General features: G+C 42.9%; 1 protein-coding gene across 1 annotated transcript in view; it reads right to left on the reverse strand.

The window, feature by feature from the left end:
- LOC135524868 (AT-rich interactive domain-containing protein 4B-like) overlaps window positions 1-12,992 on the reverse strand; it is a 59,549-nt gene extending 46,557 nt beyond the window's left edge. Inside the window, exons 1-2 of the mRNA XM_064952724.1 lie at window positions 12,795-12,992; window positions 7,170-7,223 (exon numbers count right to left, since the gene is read on the reverse strand). Coding sequence (XP_064808796.1) covers window positions 7,170-7,175 — 6 coding nt within the window. The 5' untranslated portion in view covers window positions 7,176-7,223; window positions 12,795-12,992. The remainder of the gene's footprint in view (window positions 1-7,169; window positions 7,224-12,794) is intronic.
- Window positions 12,993-23,551: the final 10,559 nt, after the last annotated feature.

The following is a 23,551-nucleotide window of genomic DNA, read 5'->3' on the forward strand; positions in this document are numbered from 1 at the left end:
AGCCCCCCCCCCCCCCCCAACTGGGATGTGTAGAATAAACCCCCCCTCCCCCAACTGGGATGTGTAGAATAAACCTCCCCCCCCAACTGGGATGTGTAGAATAAAGCCCCCCTCCCCCAACTGGGATGTGTAGAATAAAGCTCCCCCTCCCCCAACTGGGATGTGTAGAATAAAGCTCCCCCCTCCCCCAACTGGGATGTGTAGAATAAAGCTCCCCCCAACTGGGATGTGTAGAATAAAGCTCCCCCTCCCCCAACTGGGATGTGTAGAATAAAGCTCCCCCCTCCCCCAACTGGGATGTGTAGAATAAAGCTCCACCCCCTCCCCCAACTGGGATGTGTAGAATAAAGCTCCACCCCCAACTGGGATGTGTAGAAACAAACCCTCCCAAATGGGATCCATTAAAAAGGCTACCAGTACCACTCTGCTTTCTTGTCCAATGGGTGTTATGGGAGAGCTGATAATCGTACGAGTCAAAACAAACAGTACCCACAGTGTGTCTGATTCTTTCATCATGTATGACACATACTGTGCTGGACTGCCCCCAATCACATACCCAAATGTCAACAGACCCATCACTCAATCTCAACGAGCAAAACAATTGTACTGAAACCCATTCTTCAACTCCCTCTGCTCCTCTCACGTCAAACACCAACAATAATACATTTAGCAGACGCGTTTATCAAAAGGGACTTAGTCATGCGTGCATACATTTTACGTATGGGTGGCCCCAGGGACAAGCAACTTTTGGGGAAAATCCATTAGATAGGCAACAGTCTGCCGGGGTGGTTACCGTAGCAACAAGAGGAGAGGTCGTCACAACACAAAAGTCAAGGTAAACTGAAAGGTTACAGCTTTACTCCATTGAGACAAAGTGGAGAGAAATACAGGGCAAATCCCCAAATCCTTCACACTAATAGCACAGTCTTGGTTGTGTGGAGTGTTTGAAGTAGTTGCATAGAATAACCAGCAAGCAGGGAGCAGGGCAAATTATTCAAATGAACAGTATAAATTCCCATACAGTGCTATATGAAATTCAACTCATCCAGTGATTTACATCCATGCAGCAATATAACGTAAACTATATTTGGAGGGCCACCCACCAATCGTTTTATGAATATGAACACTACTGTTCAAAACTTGTAAAAGTTGCACATTAATTAAATATACTTTTTTTTAAGATACAATTTCAATGTTAGCCTACATCTTACAATTGCTACACACATTTCATTGTCATGTTTGCAGAAAGTAACGTATGTATCAAACCGGAGGAATCCACAAATAATACAAGAAGTGGTTTAAAGGTGCTAAATGGATTGTTCTCGGAAGCCAGAACGGAGCTTTATGTATCTGTCAGGACATTGAAAGTTTTGAGAGCTGGGTTAGCTAGCAAACGTTGTGCGATCTTTAGTTTGGCAAGCAGGCAAAAGCAAAGAGGCCCCTGTAGGCTAAATACAGCTGCCAAAAGGTATTCTATCAACTGAGAAAACCACGGCATATGATTAAAACATTTCCTTGTTTCGGGGTTCATCTGGATCAGTGAAGGACCGGTAAACGTGTTGCTTGATCGTATATATATAACAACTCAAGAAGGAACACCAAACGCACAAATAGTTGTGCCAGTGTCAACAAAAGTAACCAAGGCGAAACAGAGCGACATTGGAACTAGGGCTGGCACAATTACTGTATAATGGTTAAGCATAAAGACAATGGAAATAAAATGGCATAACCATAAATCAAAACTAAAAAAACTCAAATTATAATGATTATCATAATCATGATATAATAATGATAAAATAATGATATAATAATAATAATAATAATAACAATAATAATAATAACAATAATGATGTAATAATGACAGTAATAATATAGATGTAATAATATAATACATATAATATTATAATAATGATAATAATATATGTAATAATAATATGATGTAATAATAAAATTATGTAATAATGATATAATAATAAATGATGTAATGATATAATAATAATAAAGTTGTAATAATGATATAATAATAATAAATAATAATAATATAGATGTAATAAATTATATAATAATGATAATAATAAATTATGTAATAATGATGTAATAATAATAAATGATGTAATGATATAATAATAATAAGTTGTAATATAATAATAATAATAATAATAAATAATAATAATAATAATAATAATAATAAATAATAATAATATAGATGTAATAATGATATAATAATAAATGATATAATAATAATATAATAAATGATATAATAATATTGCAACGAACAACTGACTGAAGACAGGATGGCATTCTTGTGGTTGAGTCCATTGTTGAGGTAACAAACTCTTAATGTGATGAAACTGTCCGCCTTGCTGAAACCATAGAATGAATAGAACAGGCTTGGAACCGCTAACCTGGCAATGTGACTGGTAAACTCGTAGGTACACTGGTAATGGCTGCCTGGTATTGTAATCAACAACTTCCATGGTAATGTTCATTCAAATTATGTTAACTGATGTGGCTCATGCAATGGAGTGTATTTTTTTTTGTAATGTCAGATGAATCAACAAATCACAGCACATATTGATGGTACACTTCCTGCTTACTCTTTTTTTTAATGAATGTGCAACTTTTACAAGTTGAATCAGACAGCGTTCATGTTCATAACATTATCGAAATAATGTCATTCATTTTTCAGTTTTGTATCTTGGGGTCACGGAACATTTTCTGATGGGTGGCCCTTTGATACTATGGTTAGTCTGAACCATGGTGTCAGTCTTGTCTGTAGACCGCAGCCAGTCTGTGTGAGTTGGATGCAGGTTGGAGAAAGAGGGGCTTTGTGGCCGGTCAACCAGGGGCCTGCCAGGAATGTAAAGGGAGTTGGAAGCCTCTGTCCAGTGATACTATTGTAGTATTGGAAACACAGACCTGTTACTGCAGACTGAACCTCATGTTGTAGAGGCTGTATTGTAAACACAGACCTGTTACTGTAGACTGAACCTCATGTTGTAGAGGCTGTATTGTAAACACAGATCTGTTACTGCAGACTGAACCTCATGTTGTAGAGGCTGTATTGTAAACACAGACCTGTTACTGCAGACTGAACCTCATGTTGTAGAGGCTGTATTGTAAACACAGACCTGTTACTGCAGACTGAACCTCATGTTGTAGAGGCTGTATTGTAAACACAGATTTGTTACTGCAGACTGAACCTCATGTTGTAGAGGCTGTATTGTAAACACAGACCTGTTACAGCAGACTGAACCTCATGTTGTAGAGGCTGTATTGTAAACACAGACCTGTTACAGCAGACTGAACCTCATGTTGTAGAGGCTGTATTGTAAACACAGACCTGTTACTGCAGACTGAACCTCATGTTGTAGAGGCTGTATTGTAAACACAGACCTGTTACTGTAGACTGAACCTCATGTTGTAGAGGCTGTATTGTAAACACAGACCTGTTACTGCAGACTGAACCTCATGTTGTAGAGGCTGTATTGTAAACACAGACCTGTTACTGCAGACTGAACCTCATGTTGTAGAGGCTGTATTGTAAACACAGACCTGTTACTGCAGACTGAACCTCATGTTGCAGAACCGGATTTACTTTGGAAACATGACAGTCATGTACATTTTTTGCAGTGTACCATTATATCTAGGAATTCTTCGAACAAACAGGAAACATTTACTTGGTCTGTTTCACTCTGCCAGATTGGCTTTGAAGAAGTGATTCCCCTCTAGCCTGGTCCCAGGTCTGTTTATGCTGCCTTACCAGCTCCTATATAGTCAATAGCAAAACAGCACAAAGATCTGGGACAAGGCTCATTTCCACTCGTGCTATTTATCAAAAATTAACACTCAAACATCAACACAGTAAGTTAAGACTTAATATATATTTATTATAGGTATTTGCAATTTTACACCCAATGTTTTGTAAAAACGGACACCATCGTGAAAACCTTTCCTCATTAACTCCACCTCCCTCAAAAAAACAGTTCTGTAAAATAACTTCTGTTTCAAGACATTTTTAAAGCAAAGGCACATTTGTCAATAAGTGTTCTCAAAAGGAAAGCAGAGCAGAGAAAAGGCTGGCTGGAGGCAGGCAGAGAAGCAGAAAAAATAATAGTGAGATGCCACAGCCAGTCTTCAGTAAGTACCCCACATCTCCATCACAACACAGCTCTGAACCTGACTTGGAGGAGAAGGAGAGGAGGGACCAGGAGCAGACAGGGGTCTAAATGGGAGAAGCCTGAGCCTAGAGATTGGGGAAAAAGGGGGGCCGGTGTTCTGGAGAAAGGAGAGGCCCGGGGTTCTGGGGAAAGGAGAGGCCCGGGGTTCTGGGGAAATGAGAGGCCCGGGGTTCTGGGGAAAGGAGAGGCCCGGGGTTCTGGGGTAAGGAGAGGCCCGGGGTTCTGGGGAAAGGAGAGGCCCGGGGTTCTGGGGAAATGAGAGGCCCGGGGTTCTGGGGAAAGGAGAGGCCCGGGGTTCTGGGGTAAGGAATAGGCCCGGGGTTCTGGGGAAAGGAGAGGCCCGGGGTTCTGGGGAAAGGAGAGGCCCGGGGTTCTGGGGAAAGGAGAGGCCCGGGGTTCTGGGGAAAGGAGAGGCCCGGGGTTCTGGGGAAAGGAGAGGCCCGGGTTCTGGGGGAAAGGAGAGGCCCGGGGTTCTGGGGAAAGGAGAGGCCCGGGGTTCTGGGGAAAGGAGAGGCCCGGGGTTCTGGGGAAAGGAGAGGCCCGGGGTTCTGGGGAAAGGAGAGGCCCGGGGTTCTGGGGAAAGGAGAGGCCCGGGGTTCTGGGAAAGGAGAGGCCCGGGGTTCTGGAGAAAGGAGAGGCCCGGGGTTCTGGGGAAAGGAGAGGCCCGGGGTTCTGGGGAAAGGAGAGGCCCGGGGTTCTGGGGAAAGGAGGGCCCGGGGTTCTGGGGAAAGGAGAGGCCCGGGGTTCTGGGGAAAGGAGAGGCCCGGGGTTCTGGGGAAAGGAGAGGCCCGGGGTTCTGGGGAAAGGAGAGGCCCGGGGTTCTGGGGAAAGGAGAGGCCCGGGGTTCTGGGGAAAGAGAGGCCCGGGGTTCTGGGGAAAGGAGAGGCCCGGGGTTCTGGGGAAAGGAGAGGCCCGGGGTTCTGGGGAAATGAGAGGCCCGGGGTTCTGGGGAAAGGAGAGGCCCGGGGTTCTGGGGAAAGGAGAGGCCCGGGGTTCTGGGGAAAGGAGAGGCCCGGGGTTCTGGGGAAAGGAGAGGCCCGGGGTTCTGGGGAAAGGAGAGGCCCGGGGTTCTGGGGAAAGGAGAGGCCCGGGGTTCTGGGGAAAGGAGAGGCCCGGGGTTCTGGGGAAAGGAGAGGCCCGGGGTTCTGGGGAAAGGAGAGGCCCGGGGTTCTGGGGAAAGGAGAGGCCCGGGGTTCTGGGGAAAGGAGAGGCCCGGGGTTCTGGGGAAAGGAGAGGCCCGGGGTTCTGGTTAAATGAGAGGCCCGGGGTTCTGGGGAAAGGAGAGGCCCGGGGTTCTGGGGAAATGAGAGGCCCGGGGTTCTGGGGAAATGAGAGGCCCGGGGTTCTGGGGAAATGAGAGGCCCGGGGTTCTGGGGTAAGGAGAGGCCCGGGGTTCTGGGGAAAGGAGAGGCCCGGGGTTCTGGGGAAAGGAGAGGCCCGGGGTTCTGGAGAAAGGAGAGGCCCGGGGTTCTGGGGAAAGGAGAGGCCCGGGGTTCTGGGGAAAGGAGAGGCCCGGGGTTCTGGGGAAAGGAGAGGCCCGGGGTTCTGGGGAAAGGAGAGGCCCGGGGTTCTGGGGAAAGGAGAGGCCCGGGGTTCTGGGGAAAGGAGAGGCCCGGGGTTCTGGGGAAAGGAGAGGCCCGGGGTTCTGGGGAAAGGAGAGGCCCGGGGTTCTGGGGAAATGAGAGGCCCGGGGTTCTGGGGAAAGGAGACGCCCGGGGTTCTGGGGAAATGAGAGGCCCGGGGTTCTGGAGAAATGAGAGGCCCGGGGTTCTGGTTAAATGAGAGGCCCGGGGTTCTGGGGAAAGGAGAGGCCCGGGGTTCTGGTTAAATGAGAGGCCCGGGGTTCTGGGGAAATGAGAGGCCCGGGGTTCTGGGGAAAGGAGAGGCCCGGGGTTCTGGGGAAAGGAGAGGCCCGGGGTTCTGGGGAAAGGAGAGGCCCGGGGTTCTGGGGAAAGGAGAGGCCCGGGGTTCTGGGGAAAGGAGAGGCCCGGGGTTCTGGGGAAAGGAGAGGCCCGGGGTTCTGGGGAAAGGAGAGGCCCGGGGTTCTGGGGAAAGGAGAGGCCCGGGGTTCTGGGGAAAGGAGAGGCCCGGGGTTCTGGGGAAAGGAGAGGCCCGGGGTTCTGGGGAAAGGAGAGGCCCGGGGTTCTGGGGAAAGGAGAGGCCCGGGGTTCTGGGGAAAGGAGAGGCCCGGGGTTCTGGGGAAAGGAGAGGCCCGGGGTTCTGGGGAAAGGAGAGGCCCGGGGTTCTGGGGAAAGGAGAGGCCCGGGGTTCTGGGAAAGGAGAGGCCCGGGGTTCTGGGGAAAGGAGAGGCCCGGGGTTCTGGGGAAAGGAGAGGCCCGGGGTTCTGGGGAAAGGAGAGGCCCGGGGTTCTGGGGAAAGGAGAGGCCCGGGGTTCTGGGGAAAGGAGAGGCCCGGGGTTCTGGGGAAAGGAGAGGCCCGGGGTTCTGGGGAAAGGAGAGGCCCGGGGTTCTGGGGAAAGGAGAGGCCCGGGGTTCTGGGGAAAGGAGAGGCCCGGGGTTCTGGGGTAAGGAGAGGCCCGGGGTTCTGGGGTAAGGAGAGGCCCGGGGTTCTGGGGAAAGGAGAGGCCCGGGGTTCTGGGGAAAGGAGAGGCCCGGGGTTCTGGGGTAAGGAGAGGCCCGGGGTTCTGGGGTAAGGAGAGGCCCGGGGTTCTGGGGAAATGAGAGGCCCGGGGTTCTGGAGAAATGAGAGGCCCGGGGTTCTGGAGAAATGAGAGGCCCGGGGTTCTGGTTAAATGAGAGGCCCGGGGTTCTGGGGAAAGGAGAGGCCCGGGGTTCTGGTTAATGGGCTTGGCGACATGGGGAGGGGTAGGGTTAGGGGGTTAGGGCATGGTGCTCCACCTCTCCAGTGAGTCTACACTATAAAAACACCTATCAGTCTGTCTTCAACCCCCTCGCTAGCTATGAAGGGAAGATAGCTCAACACAGGAGTAATCATATAAATAATGTGTAAAGTATGGGACTGTATTACCTTCATCCCAGTCCTCTAGGCTCTTCTTGGGTGACCAGCGTAATGATTCTGTGTCTGAAAATGAAGTTTTGAAACTGTCAGTCAGGCATAATCTGAGGTCTGTTCATGACACCGTTTGCCCTGACGTTGTATAATACACTGGGTGTAATAGCTTTCTGTGTTGGAAGAATTGTGTACTAGTGCTGAGCGATCAACCAAAATGTAGGGGTTTAAAATAAATATATATATATATATATATATACTGACGACGGTTCAATTATTTCAATTCCATTTCCTTCAATTTTTTTCTGTGAGATCAATGCACAGTTTTTCTAGAGATGAATCAACTCAAGCCCGAACTGTGTAATGTATGCAAGGAACGGTGGCAGCAGGTAGCCTAGTGGTTAGAGAGTTGGGCCAGTAACCGAAAGGTTTCTGGACCGAATCCCCGAGCTGACAGGGTAAAAGTCTGTCGTTCTGCCCCTGAACAAGGCAGTTAACCCACTGTTCCCCGGTAGGCCATCATTTTAAATAAGAAGTTGTTCTTAACTGACTTGCCTAGTTAAATAAAGGTTACATTTAATATTAAAATAAATGTAGTCGGGAGTTGTAGTTCCAAACAGGCCAATATTCTACATCGTTAATTAGCACATTTTCTGCACTAAACTATGTCCATAAACCATTGTGCACCTACTTATCCAGTCCACAGCACTATGTGGGGCAGACACGGAGACAGGGGGATAGAGAGCAGTTGCTTCTCAACCTGAAAATACATGATCCAAGTGATTGATAGTTGGTATTCAGCAGTCAAATTAATGCTTTATTTACTTCGAACTACTAAAACAAGGATTTTGTCAGAGAGCAAAGGCAGCAGGTACAGTTGAAGTCGGAAGTTTACATAAACAAGTTTTAATAACTCCAACCTAAGTGTTTCAACCACTCCACAAATTTCTTGTTAACTTCACTGGGGTAGGGGGCAGCATTTGGAATTTCGGATGAAAAGCGTGCCCAAATTAAACTGCCTGCTACTCAGGCCCAGAAGCTAGGGTTTGCATATAATTGGTAGATGAAGTTTCTGAAGTTTCTAAAACTGTTAAAATAATGTCTGTGAGTATAACGGAACTGATATGGCAGGCGAAAACCTGAGGAAAATCTATCCAGGATACAAACATTAAGTGTGTAACATGGAAGTCCTGGGAGTGCCACCAGATGAAAATCAAAGGTAAGTGATTAATTTTAACGCCATTTCTGACTTTTGTGACACCTCTCCTTGGTTGGAAAATGGCTGTATGGTTTTCTGTGGCTAGGCGCTGACCTAACATAACCGCATGGTGTGCTTTCACTGTAAAGTCTTTTTGAAATTGGACATTTTGTATTGGATTAACAAGAAGTTTACCTTTAACATTTAATTATGGGATTTCTATTGTTTTGAATTTGGTGCCCTGCAATTTCACTGGCTGTTGTCGAGGTGGGACGCTACCGTCCCACTTGTACCAGAGAGGTTAACAGTATAGTTTGGGAGAGTCGGTTAGGACATCTACTTTGTGCATGACAAGTAATTTTTCCAACAACGGTTTACAGACAGATTATTTCAATGTATCACAATTACAGTGGGTCAGAAGTTTTCATACACTAACTTGACTGTGCCTTACACTAACAGCTTGTAAAATTCCAGAAAATGAAGTCATGGCTTTAGAAGCTTCTGAAAGGCTAATTGACATAATTTGAGTCAATTGGAGGTGTACCTGTGGATGTATTTCAAGGCCTTCCTTCAAACTCAGTGCCTCTTTGCTTGATATCATGGGAAAGATAGACATAAGCTGAAAGGCTGCTCAGCAAGGAAGAAGCCACTGCTCCAAAACCACCATAAAAAAAGCCAGACTATGGTTTGTAACTGCACATGGGGACAAAGATTGTACTTTTTAAAGAAATGTCCTCTGGTCTGATGAAAAAAAAAAAAAAAAAGTGTATGATTTGGCCATAATGACCATCGTTATGTTTGGAGGGAAAAGGGGGAGGCTTGCAAGCCAAAGAACACCATCCCAACCGTGAAGCACGGGAGTGGCAGCATCATGTTGTGGGGGTGCTTTGTTGCAGGAGGGACTGGTGCACTTCACAAAATAGATGGCAATGGGAATTATGTGGATATATTGAAGCAACATCTCAAGACATCAGTCAGGAAAGTTAAGTCGCAAATGGGTCTTCCAAATGGACAATGACCCCAAGCATACTTCCAAAGTTGTGGCAAAATGTTTTAAGGACAACAAAGTCAAGGTATTGGAGTGGCCATCAAAGCCCTGACCTCAATCCTTTAGACAATGTGTGGGCAGAACTGACAAAGCATATGTGAGCAAGAAGGAATACAAACCTGACTCAGTTACACCAGCGCTGTCAGGAGGAATAGGCCAAAATTCACCCAACTTATTGTGGGAAGCTTGTGGAAGGCTACCCAAAACATTTAACCCAAGTGAAACAATTTAAAGGCAATGCTACCAAATACTAATTGAGTGTATGTAAACTTCTGACCCACTGGGAATGTGATGAAAGAAATAAAAGCTGAAATAAATAATTCTCTCTGCTATTATTCTGATATTTCACATTCTTAAAATAAAGTGTTGATCCTAACTGACCTAAAACAGGGAATTTTTACTAGGATGAAATGCCAGGAATTGTGAAAAACTGAGTTTAAATGCATTTGGCTATGGTGTCTGTAAACCTCAGACCTCAACTGCATGTAGAGACATGTTGACCATAGAGACTTGGAATAAAATGTCATCAATTAAAATACATGTACTATACTCAACAGAAATGTGTTAAGTAATGTAATATGAATACTGATGGTGAAGTAATAAATTAGTCATGGGCGGTCTACCATCATGGGACTCATGAATTGTTTTATTCTGTTGTTATAGCCAATTTGTAAGTCGCTCTGGATAAGAGCGTCTGCTAAATGACTTAAATGTAAATGTAATAGCATTTGTCTAAAATAATAGAAGCCAAAATCAAAAAACGTGATTTATTATTTTACAATAATCTAAACAGAAACCGAACCAGCCTCAAAAAGCACTAATAGCTCAGCACTATTGTGTACACTTGCCTGAGTGTCAGTCTGTGCCATCATGCTAAATCCTTGACTTATTGTCACGCCAAACATTGTTTGCATGATGGCACAAGCAGACTGGCACTCAGGCTAGTGTACAAAATGCTAATGAACACACAGTGACAGTCATCATATAATTAAAAAAGATATATTAGTCATAATGGTCTTAATATATTAATTTCCACAATAGCAGTTCAGCGTTGGTAATCAAGTTGGTAATCATTTTACAAGTAGAACGACACGGTCGTGAGGAGAAGCTTCATTTCCAAAGGCCGGGAGGAGAAGCTTCATTTCCAAAAGTTCCCAGCGGTCAAATCCATTCATTTTTAAGACAGTGTTGTCACCAACGCTGTGTTTTATTCATTAGGTATGTCGTGGAATTATTACACATTACAAAGTCAAAGCATTTGAACAAAAAAAAGAGACAATTATGACATTTGCATGACAATGAATCGTTACTCGAAATTCCATAAGCATTTTACAACCCTAAATCACACAATACGACTTACACAACAAGCAATCAGAGAGGTCTGATCGAGTCACAGGAGAGTCATGATATCAGGGAACAGGGCGTTTCAGGTCTTGACGTTACTCAACCCGACAACGTTGGCACCGTTACTTTTCATTCTTGTTGTGAACGTAGTAAACTGATCGTTCCAATTACAACACGTTAGAGACGTGGATGTAAAGACCATGTATCCTCCCACAGTCTAGTCTGGGGCTTTTCTATGGCGACAGACAGCCGAGAACACACAGTAACACCACACTAACCTACCGTTCGATAACATTAACACCCAGCAGTCCCGGTCGTTGAACAAAAGTTACAAATGAACCACGGATCGGAGAAATGCCCCAAACTGAAAACCATGCGGTGAGGGTTAAGTACAGTTGCTTGATATCTAGGGAACTGGGAGGCTGCAATGTCTCTTCTGTCTGTACAGCGTTGGATGACGCCATTTCAGTCGCTGCCAGCCCAGTCTGCCACACAGCAGAAACACTTTTAACAGTCGAGAAAACAGGCAACGTGCACAAATCATCACATTCGGAAATGTGTATTTAAAAAAAGTCGGAATTCACCTGCGCTTCTCTAAATCATTTCTTCAGTGTGACATTGTTGTTGACATCGGGAACAAAGTGCTAGGGTACTAGACATCATTATTCGAGTGGGTGACCCGGCCGTACCCAGCTCACTACACCGAGGATCCGTAGCCAAATAGTGCGATACAACTAAGCTCGACAACACTAACCAAGAACTGACACGAATCATTCCACTTCAATGACAGCAAAGCACGATAAAGTCATTGAAAGTAACAGTGCTGCGGGACTATTGAAAACAGATTTATTCACTCAAAGTCTGTGCGAGCGGTGATCTGTTTTTGTACAAATCTGCTGTGGCGGTCGAGGACATCGGTGTGCCTCTCTGACAAAGAAACAAATGTGACAACAAGGTCAAGCCCAATAAAGTAGTTTCAAACACTGAATTATAAACAAATAATACTCTCCGATGATAAAGTCACTGTTTAGGAGGCTCGATAGATCCCTTTCTCTTTGAGTCATCTCGGTGGCTACAATGTCACCCAAGACAACACCGCAGGTCCAATCCTTTCCCCAGCTCGACGTTAAGCAGCAAGCTGTCTCAACATGTCAATGCACGTCCAATATGTCCCTGCAACTTGCCGCACACTGCAGCTCGGATGGGTTAGCGAAGAAAACGGATCCGCGATAACCGTCTTTGGGTTGTCATTTCTGTTCTGCTCACTTCGTTTTTGGCCATTTTTGACAGAGGCGAGGGCAGGCAGGGGAAGTGTCTACCCGGAATTATCAGGCAACAAAAAACGAGGTAATCCCTTCGATGAGGAGGAACATGTAAATAACAATGTGTCGAGCTGCGACTACAGGGACTTGATTCAGTTGCAACATTGTTTCTGCGCTAAAATCAAGGCAACAAAATAAATGTAGCCTAATTCAGATTCCCAGCCGGCTGGTTGTGAAACTCCAGATACCGATTGGAAGTCGATGCAAGAGGCAATATATAAATGGAAAAATACTTCCATCACCATGTAGCCAGTCTTACATAAGGACCAGGTCGGACCTGGCAGCGTGTCCTCCCAGTTAACGAGCTACCAAGCAAACACAACAAAGTGACCGTAGTGTTTTCAAGCTCAAAACAACAGTCGGTTGTTAGTCCGGTAGAAAGTGATCCTTTCAGTACGATCGTGAAACATGTCGACAACAGCGCGGGTTACAATGAATAACGTTAACAAGCCGCATTGTTTAGCATGAAATAAAGTAAGAGATGCTGAAACGAGGTTTACCATAACTGTTACGCTATTCATAAAATAAAAACGGATACACAGAGGAAATGGTTAGGTTAACCGTGTGTGCATTTAAGAGTTACGATAACATTTTCACGATTGATGTTTCAATTACTCTCGCTTCATTTTGATCACAGTTGAATCCGTAGTTTTTTTTTCTTTCAGACATCGACATTCAATGTAGTTAAATGTTTCATTGTCCTAAAGCATGCAAAAGCACAATCCCTTTACCTATGAAGTCAATTTGATGAGGTCTTCTTTCGACGAAGGAAACGTCCAGAGGAATCCATTAAAAAAAATATGTAATTTCCCAGGTTGTATGCGTTGGTCCGCTGACCCCTGCTCTGGTTGATGTTGGGATGTGAATTCGTCCGAGTCGTACACGGTCCCCGAAGCTAGAGAGCGCTTTCTCTGTGATGCTCTCCCCCCTTCTGAAAAGGACTGGCGGATTCCTCAACCCGCCCACGGCCTTCAATATGTTCCCTCATTGGACAACACATTATGGATGCCGCCCTTTAGCTTGTATGATTGGATTGTTGTTGTTTTTTCGATACAACGTTTCCAGTATCCTTTAATAACGGCGTGTGTAGATGGGAGATGTAGTCATACAGGAGTTATTTACACCTGCATAGGCTGGGCAGATACGACAAGAAACGATGCAAAAAAACGACAGATCCCACAATTCCCTCCGAGGAGCACTCGAAAGAGGTTGTTGAGTGCCCCACCTACTCCTGCGGGTTCTCTGTTAAGGAGACAGAGACTTTATAGAGTCGTCACCAGTTACAACAGCCACACATGGAGAAACCCAACCTATTTCTTCAATTGATCTTATTTTGATCTGATTTCTAACCTAACCACACGGCTAGCAGTATGCTTAATCATAACCTTATATTAAGTCCAGAAAGCGAATTGTTGTTTTATAGCGCATGTTTACTTTGTGGCTGTGGTAACTAACTAGTGAATACCGTATTGCCACCAATCACCATATTTTAAAAAGGTAGAAAAATCTTACCAATCACACCATTTATATGGTGAACGTGGTATCCCACCTTTTAATGGGGTGATTAGTGGCTAATCGGGTTCACCAGGTAACAGTAGTAGAGGGTTGGCAGAGATTATTTTGGAACAAATCATCTTGGCTTCACATGCTAATGTTACTTGACTCAGTGTATCGCTGTCATGGTGTAGTTTGGAGAACTATGATAATATTTGATGGTACAGTTTACTTGGAGTCAATACGTGAGTTCATACTGAATGTTTTTTGGATGATGAAAAAAATGTCCTGGGAAAAGCTTGTTGACCTGTGCTCTAATGTCAGCAAATTGTCTCGCTAAGAAAAGGGGCTGAAGTGGGGGAAGTTAACAGATACTGACTGAAAAGGTGGATGGAGCGATTTATTTACTGCCTGTACAAAATCACACTTTGTTATGACTGACTAGACAACAAAAGACTCGCAAATAAGCTAATGTTTTTTTAAGTGTTGTGTTTCATGGCTTTTTAGTGACTTGTGCTGTTGGCATGTCAGTTGGAGCTGACAATATACAAGCAGCACAATCATATTTGCATGCGTGTGCACAATCATATTTGCATGCGTGTTGAAGAATATTGGTTGCATGTCTATTGTTGATTGTTTTGCCATCTACAGTTAGATTCTCAACAACTGACAACATGATAATGAAGTAGTTTGTGATTGTTAAACATAAAATTAGAATGAACAGTATATTATTATAGCTAGTCATCTATGGTATTTCTACTGCAATGAAGGCATGTGATTCTCTGCCATCTCGTTGATGTGTTGGTGGTTGGGAACAACTTCTTGACAACTGACTAATGTTAAAAGTGCATTGCATTTTACCTCAAACCTGCACACAATGTTCATATTACACTTGACTTTAAGTACAGTATGTGAAATTACCAGAAATTACCAGTAAAGTAAATTGGCCACCAGGGTAGCCTAGTGGTTAGAGCGTTGGACTAGTAACCGTAAAATTGCAAGTTCAAATCCCTGAGCTGACAAGGTACAAATCTGTTCAAATCAAATTTATTTATATAGCACTTCGTACATCAGCTGATTTCTCAAAGTGCTGTACAGAAACCCAGCCTAAAACCCCAAACAGCAAGCAATGCAGGTGTAGATGCAAGGTGGTTAGGAAAAACTCCCTAGAAAGGCCAAAACCTAGGAAGAAACCTAGAGAGGAACCAGGCTATGTGGGGTGGCCAGTCCTCTTCTGGCTGTGCCGGGTAGAGATTATAACAGAACATGGCCAAGATGTTCAAATGTTCATAAATGACCAGCATGGTCGAATAATAATAAGGCAGAACAGTTGAAACTGGAGCAGCAGCCTCCTTGCTGTCCCCAGGTTGACTGGGGACAGCAAGGAGTCATCATGTCAGGTAGTCCTGGGGCATGGTCCTAGGGCTCAGGTCCTCCGAGAGAGAGAAGGAGAGAATAAGAGAACGCACACTTAGATTCACACAGGACACCAAATTGGACAGGAGAAGTACTCCAGATATAAACTGACCCCAGCCCCCCGACACATAAACTACTGCAGCATAAATACTGGAGGCTGAGACAGGAGGGGTCAGGAGACACTGTGGCCCCATCCGAGGACACCCCCGGGCAGGGCCAAACAGGAAGGATATAACCCCACCCACTTTGCCAAAGCACAGCCCCCACACCACTAAAGGGATATCTTAAACCACCAACTTACCATCCTGAGACAAAGCTGAGTATAGCCCACAAAGATCTCCGCCATGGCACAACCCAAGGGGGGCGCCAACCCAGACAGGATGACCACATCAGTGAATCAACCCACTCAGGTGACGCACCCCTTCCAGGGACGGCATGAGAGAGCCCCAGTAAGCCAGTGACTCAGCCCCTGTAATAGGGTTAGAGGCAGAGAATCCCAGTGGAAAGAGGGGAACCGGCCAGGCAGAGACAGCAAGGGCGGTTCGTTGCTCCAGAGACTTTCCGTTCACCTTCCCACTCCTGGGCCAGACTACACTCAATCATATGACCCACTGAAGAGATGAGTCTTCAGTAAAGACTTAAAGGTTGAGACCGAGTTTGCGTCTCTGACATGGGTAGGCAGACCGTTCCATAAAAATGGAGCTCTCTAGGAGAAAGCCCTGCCTCCAGCTGTTTGCTTAGAAATTCTAGGGACAATTAGGAGGCCTGCGTCTTGTGACCGTAGCGTACGTGTAGGTATGTACGGCAGGACCAAAATCGGAGAGATAGGTAGGAACAAGCCCATGTAATGCTTTGTAGGTTAGCAGTAAAACCTTGAAATCAGCCCTTGCTTTGACAGGAAGCCAGTGTAGGGAGGCTAGCACTGGAGTAATATGATCAAATTTTTGGGTTCTAGTCAGGATTCTAGCAGCCGTATTTAGCACTAACTGAAGTTTATTTAGTGCTTTATCCGGGTAGCCAGAAAGTAGAGCATTGCAGTAGTCTAACCTAGAAGTGACAAAAGCATGGATTAATTTTTCTGCATCATTTTTGGATTTTTGTTCTGCCCCTGAACAGGCAGTTAACCCACTGTTCCTAGGCCGTCATTGAACAATAAGAATTTGTTCTTAACTGACTTGCCTAGTTAAATAAAGGTAAAATAAAAATGTTATATATATATATATATATATATATATGAATGAAGAGTCTTTGGTAGTCTGCCTTGGGTTGTAGCTTTGACAGAACCATTGGAGACTACCATAGCTAGTTTTGATAAGAGCTGCAGGAGCCTCAATTTTGAATCTCCAAAGACAGTAAACATTCTTGGAAATCCACTACTTAAAAAGCATTGCGCGTGTGCAATGTGGTGCCTGCCTAGTGCCTTGTTTAACGTTACTGGGGAATTGTCTCTTGGAACTCCCGTTTGGCTTCCGTGTTTCCTAGCATGTTTGAAATGATGTGTATGATGTACACCATTCTGTCCTGTTTTATGAGGACTTGTGGTCTCTGTTGATATTATAATGTATTCTGGCATTTGTGCTTTGAGGAATCCATGTGAAGAATTGGATTGGTGGACCTTGAATGATCATAAAAGCACATTCTGGTAAATTAAATAAGAAGTCTGAATGACTGGTCTAATTCATTCATCCACTGGTGACCTGCCAGGCACAACAATGGTTGGAGTCCAACTGTCAGTGCAGACTTAACGCATCTTCTATCAGGTGAATAACTAAACTTAACCAGTATCTCTGGCTAGCTAGGTAGCTAACTAAACTTAACCAGTATCTCTGGCTAGCTAGGTAGCTAACTAAACTTAACCAATATCTCTGACTAGCTAGCTAACTAAACATAGTTAGCATCTCTGCCTACTAACTTAACGTAGCCAGTATCTACCAAGGTAAAGTTGGTTTTACATTCAACAGACGTTTGCCAGATTCAACAGACGTTTGCCATTTAAAAATGTAAAAATCAATAACTAATTCACTGTTTGTCACAGACACGTCAAGGTATGATTTATTCTATTAATATCTAGCATACTTTTACAACCTTTGTTTTGAGGTCAAATTCCAGTGTTGATTTGATAGAGGGCATGTACTCCGTATAGAGGGTGTGTAGTCCGTATAGAGGGCGTGTAGTCCGTATAGAGGGCGTGTAGTCCGTATAGAGGGCGTGTAGTCCGTATAGAGGGCGTGTAGTCCGTATAGAGGGCGTGTAGTCCGTATAGAGGGCGTGTCGTCCGTATAGAGGGTTGTGTCGTCCGTATAGAGGGTTGTGTCGTCCGTATAGAGGGCATGTCGTCCGTATAGAGGGCGTGTAGTCCGTATAGAGGGCGTGTAGTCCGTATAGAGGGCGTGTCGTCCGTATAGAGGGCGTGTCGTCCGTATAGAGGGCGTGTCGTCCGTATAGAGGGCGTGTCGTCCGTATAGAGGCCGTGTAGTCAAAGTTCTAACCAGTCTGTTACACCCTTTTAGAAGGGGCCTGGCAGAAAATATAGCATTTTTAGTCATATTAGATTAGATTACAGGAAAAAACTACATGATGAAGGGGTCAGGCCTGACCTAACAAAGAAGACAGGGGGATGGATCAAGAGGACCAATATAACCAAGAGGATCAACATGGCATTTCCACAGTAGAGATAAGGAAAACATAGTGTGTGTGTGTGTGTATATAGGGTGGATAACACACACAAAAAAAACACTAATATAAGAAGTAATGGTACATGTTTTGTTTTTGGGCTGAATGTATACATTATGATTTGAACTGTATGTGAACCCCTCTGCAATCTACTGGCACTAACCATTAAAAACTAGGACTTCAACCAAGCCAACCTCAACCAACTATGCTATTTAAATATCACCTACATACAGTTGAAGTCAGAAGTTTACATACACTTTAGCAAAATACATTTAAACTCAGTTTTTCACAATTCCTGAAATTTAATCCTAGTAACATTTCCCTGTCTTAGGTCATTTAGGATCACCACTTTATTTTAAGAATGTGAAATGTCAGAATAATAGTAGAGAGTGATTTATTTCAGCTTTAAAAACACTCTATTAGAATTTGGTAGCATTGCCTTTAAATTGCTTAACTTGAGTCAAATGTTTCAGGTAGCCTTCCACAAGCTTCTCACGATAAGTTGGGTGAATTTTGGCCCTGACAGGTTTTTTTGGCCTCCTTGCTCGCACACACTTTCTTTTCTGCCTACAAATGTTCTATGGGATTGAGGTCAGGGCTTTGTGATGGCCACTCCAATAACTTGACTTTGTTGTCCTTAAGCCATTTTGCCACAACTTTGGAAGTATGCTTGGGGTCATTGTCCATTTGCAACCAAGCTTTAACTTCCTGACTGACATCTTGAGATGTTGCTTCAAATTATCCACATAATTTCCCTCCCTCATGATGCCATCTATTTTGTGAAGTGCACCAGTCCCTCCTACAGCAAAGCACCCCCACAACATGATGCTGCCACCCCCGTGCTTCACAGTTGGGATGGTGTTCTTTGGCTTGCATGCCTCCCCCTTTTCCCTCCAAACATAACAATGGTAATTATGGCCAAACAGTTCTATTTTTGTTTCATCAGACCAGAGGACATTACTCCAAAAAGTATGATCTTTGTCCCCATGTGCAGTTGCAAACCGTAGTCTGTCTTTTTTATGGTGGTTTTGGAGCAGTGGTTTCTTCCTTGCTGAGTGGCCTTTCAGGTTATATCGATATAGGACTCGTTTTACTGTGGATATAGATACTTTTGTACCGATTTCCTCCAGCTACTTCACAAGGTCCTTTGCTGTTGTTCTGGGATTGATTTGCACTTTTCTTTTTCTTTTCAATTTAAAGTTTAAAGTTTTCTTGTTTTTCAATCAACCAACAAAACACGTTCCACATTCACAGATGTGACAGACTTTTAAAAAATATAAATATTTTTAAAAATCCTAAAAAATATATTTATATATACACACATCATACACACACATACACACACATATATATATATATGTATATGTATATATATATGTATATATATATGTATATAAATATATGTACATATATATATATATATATATATATATATATGTATATGTATATGTATATATATATATATATATATATATATACGTACACACAAAGAATATTAATAAAAAAATAAATATATAAAACTTGCAGCAGAACTATCAAGGTTCTTATTAGCTATTTCGAGTCTTAGGTGAGACGACGAGCAAATAATTCGTTTTTAGATTTTACAGCACCTTAAACAACATGTATCTGCTCATTTCCCGAATCACCCCATTCACTCTGTCCAATTTGAAATATAGTTAAGTAGTGGAGACCAGAGTCTATCAAACTTGGGCTGTTTCTTCATAAGTCAGCTTCTCAAGAGGGAGAAAGTCAACAATCTGGTCAATCCACATTTTAAATGTAGGAGAGGTATTAGAGGCCCACAATAGAATAATACATTTCTTAGCAAAGTATGTAACAGTCATAATCTAATTGTCTCTGTCAGAATCAAGAACAAAGTCTTGCTGGGCATTAAGAAGATCGATCCACGGGGTCATATCAAACTGTACATCTAGTATTTCCTGTGCAGCTTCCACTTTGAGGTACATATTTTACAGTTAGGAGACATATCTGTTTTCATTCTATGGAGTCTCATTGGAGTGTAATAACATGTGTACAAAAATTTGTAATTAGATTCTTTCATTTTTACATTAGTAGAGGAGCAGTATACCCTGTCGCAAACCTCCGCCCATAACTCATCACTGATAGTCAGACCAAGGTCCTTTTCCCAGATTATTTTCAAAGGAGTAAAGGAGGAAAGAAAGGAGTCTATAGAAATAAGATATTTTGCCTTTAATGGAGTGTGCTGTGACAAGAAGGGTTTCAACTTCATTCAACTGAGTTCTAAACCTCCCCTTGGAAGTAAATGAGGAAATGACATGTCAAATTTGAAGATATATATTTTTTAAATGGGATTTTGGCACATTGAATTCACTGCAGAGCTCTTGAAAGGAATTCAGTATAGTGGTTTTCTGATGAAATAGGTCTGAAAAGGTCTTGATTCCTAGAGTATGCCAAAGATTAAAGTGATTTGCACTTTTCACGTCAAAGTACGTTCATCTCTAGGAGATGGAACATGTCTCCTTCCTGAGCGGTATGACGGCTGCGTGGTCCCATGGTGTTTATACTTGTGTGCTATTGTTTGTACAGATGAACTTGGTACCTTCAGGCGTTTGGAAATTGCTCCCAAGGATGAACCAGACTTGATGAGGTCTACAAAAACCACCATGTGCCCAAGAACAACAAGGCAACCTGCCTAAATTACTACAGACCAGTAGCACTCACGCCCGTAGCCATGAAGTGCTTTGAAAGGCTGGTAATGGCTCACATCAACACCACCATTATCCTAGAAACCCTAGACTGAGTTTGAAGGTAGGCCTTGAAATACATCCACAGGTACACCTCCAATTGACTCAAATAATGTCATTTAGCCTATCAAAAGCTTCAACAGCCATGACATCATTTTCTGGACTTTTCCAAGCTGTTTAAAGGCACAGTCAACTTGATGTATGTAAAACTTCTGACACACTAGATTTGTGATACAGTGAATTATAAGTGAAATAATCTGTCTGTAAACAATTGTTGGAAAAATTACTTGTGTCATGCACAAAGTAGATGTCCGAACCGACCTGCCCAAACTACAGTTTGTTAAAAACCTCTTGGCGCACCGATCCCTTTAGCGGAATCATTTTCGCCAACATCCGGTGAATTGCAGAGCGCCAATTTCAAATTAAATTACTAAAAATATTTAATTTTCATGAAATCCCAAGTGCAATATACCAAAGCACAGCTTAGCTTGTTGTTAATCTACCTGACGTGTCAGATTTCAAAAAGGATTTACGGTGAAAGCAAACCATACGATTATGTGAGGACAGCTCTCAGCAGACAAAACATTACAAACAGCTAGCAGCAAAGTAGATTGGTCACAAAAGTCAGATAAGCAATAAAATTAATTGCTTACCTTTGATAATCTTCATATGTTTGCACTCACGAGACTCACAGTTACATAATAAATGTTTTGTTTTGTTCGATTAAAGATTATTTTTATATCCAAAAACCTCCATTTGGTTGGCGTGTTTTGTTTAGTAATCCACAGGCTCGTGCGGTCATGACGGGCAGGTGAAAATTCTAAATAGTATCTGTAAAGTTTGTAGAAACATGTCAAATGTTTTTTGGAATCAATCCTCAGGTTGTTTTTACAATAAATACTTGATCACATTTCAACCGGGCGGTAGCCTTTTTCAATAGGAGAGAGAGAGAAAAGGTCTCTCTCCAGTGGCGCACGCATGCACAAATCTGAGGACACCTAGCTATCCACTGACGCGATGTGATCATTCTCGCTCATTTTTCAGAATAAAAGCCTGAAACTATGTCTAAAGACTGTTCACAACTTGTGGAAGCCATAGAGAAATGAATCTGGTTGATATCCCTTTAAATCCCTTTAAATGGAAGACAGGCTTGCAATGGAAAAAAAGAGGTTTCAGAAAAACAGCACTTCCTGGATGGAATTACCTCAGGTTGTCGCCTGCAATATCAGTTCTGTTATACTCACAGACAATATTTTGACAGTTCTGGAAACTTTAGAGTGTTTTCTATCCTAATCTGCCAATTATATGAATATTCTAGCTTCTGGGCCTGAGAAATAGGCCGTTTACACGTTTTCATCCAAACATCAAAATACTGCCCCCTAGCCTCCAGGATTTATTGACAAGACATTTGTGGAGTGGTTGAAAATTTGTTTTAATGACTCCAACCTAAGTGTTTGTAAACTTCTGACTTCAACTGTAGGTATTACCATATCCCTTTCAATTCACATTCCTTGCAAAAATAACTATTTACAAACATTTTAGAATATCCAGAAAGACAGTGGTCTTAGAAGGGTTTTCATACTTTTAAAATAAATATGTTTATGTGGATGAAAGAATTCTGCTAGTTTTTTAATGTCCTAGTTTCATGTTTTTTTCTTTACCTCCAACTCTATATATCCAAGTGCGCCTATTAGAACCCTGGGGATCACATTGACCATTATACCCATTGATCAAAAGTATAACAGACAGACACAGCTCAAACGGACACTGCTCACGATAATAAAGTCCAGTGGTTTTGGCTTGCTAGACACTAAAGCACGCAGAGAAGTATTCAGGTATTCTGTTACTGTTTGAACCTTAGAGTGTAAAATGGCAGCACCGTCTGTGATAGTGTATTTTTATAAGATGATTGGCTCACACTGTTTAGCACTAAAATACAATTCCAAGGTTGCAGTTGGTGAGCGTTTAATCTTAAAAGCTACACATTTTTTCTTTTTTTACGACCAAAAAAACCACGCCTCGCTCTGGAGAACCCTTTGCTACAGGGTGTGGGAAGGGGGCAAAGCACAGACAGTGAGTTGTGGTATGCAACCGTGAGGGACAGATTTAGTCTTTGAAGCATGGGTTCCTGAAAGCATCTTTAAATGTTTCAACAATGCATAAAAATGTGGTCCTCTTTTCTCAGTCTTCAATGCGAAGCAAGACTGCTCAATGTGTGCTTTGCATCCTCCAAAGAGCTGAACATCTGACCAACTGGGTGTGTCTGAATATAACTAGGCTATTCAAAACATTTAGAAGTATAACACTTTGTCTTGACTTTTTAATAAAGGTTCCTTGTGTCATTGCTCTAATGTTCTATTATCATGACTGTTTTTATTCTACTATGAGAGATACTAGATACATACTATGACAGCAATTCACTGTAATAGGTACACGAGTATCTGGCACAAGTGACGATTAAACACATTCGGATTTCAAAGACTGCCATTGTTGTAATGTTTGATATTACATTGATGTGTGATATGTTTTTGCAAATGTATGTCTTTATTACTATATGATTTATGTTTCCTGAATACTCAACGATGATTAACACCACAGTTATGTGTGCTTCTGTCAGGGTTGTGAGCAAAAGGCATGTCATTTAAAGTAAATTTAGCAATTGAACAAAAATCCAATTCAATTTGAAAATGTTCCTTATTGTAAAAGCATGCAACAGAATTTGAGTATTCCAGAACTGTAATTTGCATGTAAATAAACATAACCCTGTTTGATGTATTTAATGCTGCAGATGGAATGCTCTGTGTGCCAGAGACGGTAACATTCAGCTTGTCTGGGGATGACAGAGGGACCTCATCAAAGCCAAAATAGAAAATGATTGGAAGGGGCCTCTTTGCTGTTAAATTAGAGACATGTAAATACATGACTGTTGTGCCTTGTAACTACTTTAAATTGTGGAACTGTTGCACTAAAAATGCAAATTGTATGCCAAATCAATGTTTAAGACGGTAATTAACTTTATGTACACATTGTCTCACTTAATTTAGAACAAATTGCACATAAAATTAACATTTCTTTAAAGTTATTGCAAATAAATGTATATTAACTTTTCTTTCTGCGACAATCACTGAATTAGTTCGTATTCATCTTTAAATGCAATATTTTAGATTTTATGTATTTAT

The sequence above is a fragment of the Oncorhynchus masou genome, chromosome 31, assembly GCF_036934945.1.
Source record: "Oncorhynchus masou masou isolate Uvic2021 chromosome 31, UVic_Omas_1.1, whole genome shotgun sequence".
Taxonomy (NCBI): Eukaryota; Metazoa; Chordata; class Actinopteri; order Salmoniformes; family Salmonidae; genus Oncorhynchus; species Oncorhynchus masou.